Below are 3,969 nucleotides of genomic sequence, written 5' to 3' on the forward strand. Positions count from 1 at the left end.
GGTGAGTATCCAAACAGACTGGATCCCAAAAATCCAGTATATGCAGAGGAAACAAGTCCCAGTGTCATTGTCAATGGCTTTTCAGAAAGACGCCAGGCCAGCCACATTCAGACAATCCGGCCACATTCAGAGAATCTGGTTGGATCACGTGCTCATTCACTCCCAGTCCAACTGGCCTTGGTGAACTCTCATTAGATCAGTCCCCTTGTATCAGTGGGTGATCGCACCCCTTGCGGTCCTGAGTTCCTTTTTCATGTTCTTCCTCCTTCTGCTCCTCATTTGGACCTTGGGGGGCTCAGTCCAGTGCTCCAATGTGGGTCTCCATCTGTATCGCCATCCATCGTTGGATGAAGGTTCCCTCTGGTCTTGCCTTCTTTGCTCACATTCTCTTTCCTTCTGCAACTCATGGAACCTTCTCAAAAATTGACCACATACTCGGTAACAAAGCAAACTTCCACAGATACAAAAAAATATCAGTAACCACCTGTGTCTTGTCAGATCACCATGGATTAAAATTAGAATTCAACAACAATGCTACCCCCAGGAAGCCAACAAACTCATGGAAGTTGAACAGTCAACTACTAAATCACCCCTGGGTCAAGGAAGAAATAAAGAAAGAAATTAAAGTCTTCCTTGAATTTAATGAAAACAAAAAAAATGGTTTTAACCTACTTAAACTTTGTCATTATTATGATATTGGATTTAACTCAGTAGACTCACTATTTTGTACAATTGGTCCTTTCTATAACTTCTTCAACTGAGGGCCAGTTTAGCAACAAATCTAACCAGAACAAGAGAATTTTCCTCCCTTGATACCTACCTATTTAGCTTGTCTCATGATCTTGATTGATCAATAGATTCGTTTCACTTTAATGCTCTCATAGGGGCCTGACCCTGTCCATAAATTCATCTCAAAAGGTTATCACTACAGTTAGAATTCTTTCCCCTCAGAAGTAATTTCTCCTGGACTGTTTGCATTTCCCAACATGGGAACTGACAGCAACTGCACTCTGCTTCACATTCATAGCTTCTCTGGCCCTTTGTTGGTCCTTCAGTTCTGAGGTTCAAACTGGAATCAGCCTGGCAAGTTAGTGAAAGCAATGGGGACTTTGGATATCAATAATTTTCATTATGGTGAAAACTAGAGGTGTAACAATGTCAGCTTGTACATAAATGCTCTTCATGGGAAATAATTGCAGTGAGTGGTGTTAAATTATTTATTACAATCATGACAGTTACTGTTTAGGCATCATTTAAATATTGGTATGATGATCACATAATTCTGTTGTTGAATACATTTTATATTCTTGGTACTCATGAGTTTACTTCTCTTTTCCCAACTCTATCCTCAGAGGCCCTCTTAGTTTCTCCATCACTACAAAAGATGTGTGAAACCCTAGCTTCCCAGACCCAACATATATCAAATAACTGCATTGATAATTTGGGGCACTTTGTTTAAAATGTAACACCTATGTAATATGTAAGAGAGTTTGGTTTTAATTACCACCGGAGCAGATATAGAAAAATTTTCAACATAAGATTAAAACCTTCAGATGGAATTACTGGATAAGTCAGTCTTCATTCTAAGAACAAACAAACAGAATTTGAAAGAAATAACACCTAGATGATTAATATAGAACAGTTACACAAAAATGGAGTTAGACTAATCAAGAGGAAAGTGCATTCTTGCCATGATATCTGTGCAGCTTGACCCTGGGCAGTGCATCCCTGAGAGCCTGGTGGACCTGCTTGTTGCGCAGGGTGTAGATGACAGGGTTCAGAAGCGGTGTCACTACGGTGTTCACAAGAGCAGCCTCTCTGTTGGTGTCCAGCCTGCTTGACTGCTTTGGCTTAATGTATATAAATATACAGCTGCCAAACATCAGCGAGAGGACGATGAGGTGAGAGGAACAGGTGGAAAAAGCCCTCTGCCGCTCCCTGGCTGAGGGCAGACGCACTATTGTGACTACTATATTGCTGTATGCAAAGACAGCTATAAGAAAGGACACAAAAAAAACAATTAAAATAAAATTAAAGAACAGCATTTTGATAGACCTGGTTTCAGAACAGGAGAGACTTGCCAGTGGTCCAAAGTCACAGAAGAAGTGAGGAATGACATTGGGGCCACAGTAAAATGACCGGGAAAGCATTACAACTGGAATGGCCATGAGGAGGAATCCCAGAACTAAACAGACAGTAACGAGAAAGACGCACATCCTTGGGCTCATGATGGTGTGGTAATGCAGAGGTTTGCAAATGGCCAGATACCGGTCCAGAGACAACACAGCAAGAAGAAAGAAAACAGTTGCCCCCAGGAAAAGAAAGACAAAGGCTTGGGTGAAGCAGGCTCCAAAAGAAATCTTTTGCCTCCCTGAAAGAAAGATGGTCAGCAGCTGAGGAATAACGGAAGTTATAAAACAGCACTCGACAAAGGAGAAGGTGCTGAGGAAGAAGTACATGGGTGTGTGTAAGCGGTGGTCCTCGCAGGTGATGGTGATTATGAGCATGTTGCCCATGAGAGAAGCCAAGTAGGCCAGCAAGTGCACTAGAAATAGGAGGATCCCCAGGTGCTCGGCTGCAGGGAATCCCTCGAGGATAAACTCCTGGATGGCTGTCCCATTCCTGGTGACCTCTGTCATCAGCATGTCCATTTCTCCAGTCTGTCGCTGAGGGGTTTGCAGAACTGTGACAGAAAGGTGGAGAACTGTGTTACTAAAACTGTAAATGACATGGGAAGGCAATCGGGCTTGTAGTCAGGGCATTCAATACGCCATTTTGTCCATTGCTAAGAAAAAATAAGTGGTTTTAAATTATATGACAGTCTTTCCATTGCATGTGCCCTAAAATACTGGCTGTAGAAAACCTACATGTGCCACACACCCTCATTAGGGATAATACCATTCAACAGTGTTTTCCCATGTGGCTCACTGCCTGCTTGGAACTTTTATCTATTTAGTCATGATACACATTTCTGGTAAAAATAACTTTCATGTCATACAGATGAATACAGAAAAAGGAAAACAACAACTTGAAAATCATCCTGGATCCGGGGTTGTAATTTTGGGGGTTGGGTGCCTTTCTACCATGCATGAAGCTGTGGTTTCAATTCCCATCTATCCAAAATAAAAGAAAACAAAACAAGCCAGATAAAACAAAGTTCACCTTATAGATACCAGAGAGATGGCTCTGCACCTAAATGCATTTGTGTTTTTTTTTTGTGTGTGCAGAGAAGCTAGGGTCAGTTTCCCGAAACCAAGTGGCAACCCATAATCATCTGTACCTCCATTTCCAGGGGACCCAGTGTCCTCTTCTGACCTCCCAGGACACCAGGCACATGGGTTGTATACATATACTCATGAAAACAAAACACTCAATACACATAGAATAAAACAAATTTTCAAAAGTATTAACTCACAGAAGGGTTTCATCCCACAAAATATATTCCATCATCATACCTTAGCATTTGTGTCCATGTCTGGCCATATTATTATCAGCAAAACATCCTGGAGTCCCAGAGTCCCATCTGCAGTCCTATGAAGTGAGTTAGATCAGAAGAGTCACATAAGTAACTCTAGTTGGATTGTCGTAGTTTCATGTCTGGCTGCTCTCATCTAGAGCCCCTGATAGACAGTGAAAGAGAAGTATTTCCCCTCCATCCTGCACTTGATGGTCAGTCCAAGAAGAAATTCTATCAAATGATCTTCTTAGTCTAGATATTTAAGAAAGACAGGATGCTGGGGAAGTGGGTCAGCGGGTGAAGTGCTTGTTACCAAAGTGTGAGTTCAGATCCCAGCCCCTGTAAAAGACCAGAGTGGTGAAGTACATCTGTAACTCCAGCGCTGGACACGGGGGAAGACAGGCAGATCCCAGGGGTGCACTGGCTCAGCAAGCCAGTCCATTTTAAACAATGAACTTCACATTCAGTAAGAGACTCTAGCTCAAAATATAGAGTAGAATATAATGAAGAAG

General features: G+C 42.1%; 1 protein-coding gene across 1 annotated transcript; it reads right to left on the reverse strand.

Annotated features, from left to right (window-relative positions):
* Window positions 1–1,667: 1,667 nt before the first annotated feature.
* On the reverse strand, window positions 1,668–2,651 carry LOC148122638 (olfactory receptor 6C4-like). Its single transcript, XM_087904994.1, has one exon. It carries the CDS (start codon window positions 2,649–2,651, stop codon window positions 1,668–1,670), a length of 984 nt encoding a protein of 327 aa, XP_087761120.1.
* Between the last annotated feature and the right edge of the window lie 1,318 nt (window positions 2,652–3,969).

Source organism: Myodes glareolus, chromosome 3 (genome assembly GCF_982192425.1).
Source record: "Myodes glareolus chromosome 3, mMyoGla1.1, whole genome shotgun sequence".
Lineage (NCBI taxonomy): Eukaryota > Metazoa > Chordata > Mammalia > Rodentia > Cricetidae > Myodes > Myodes glareolus.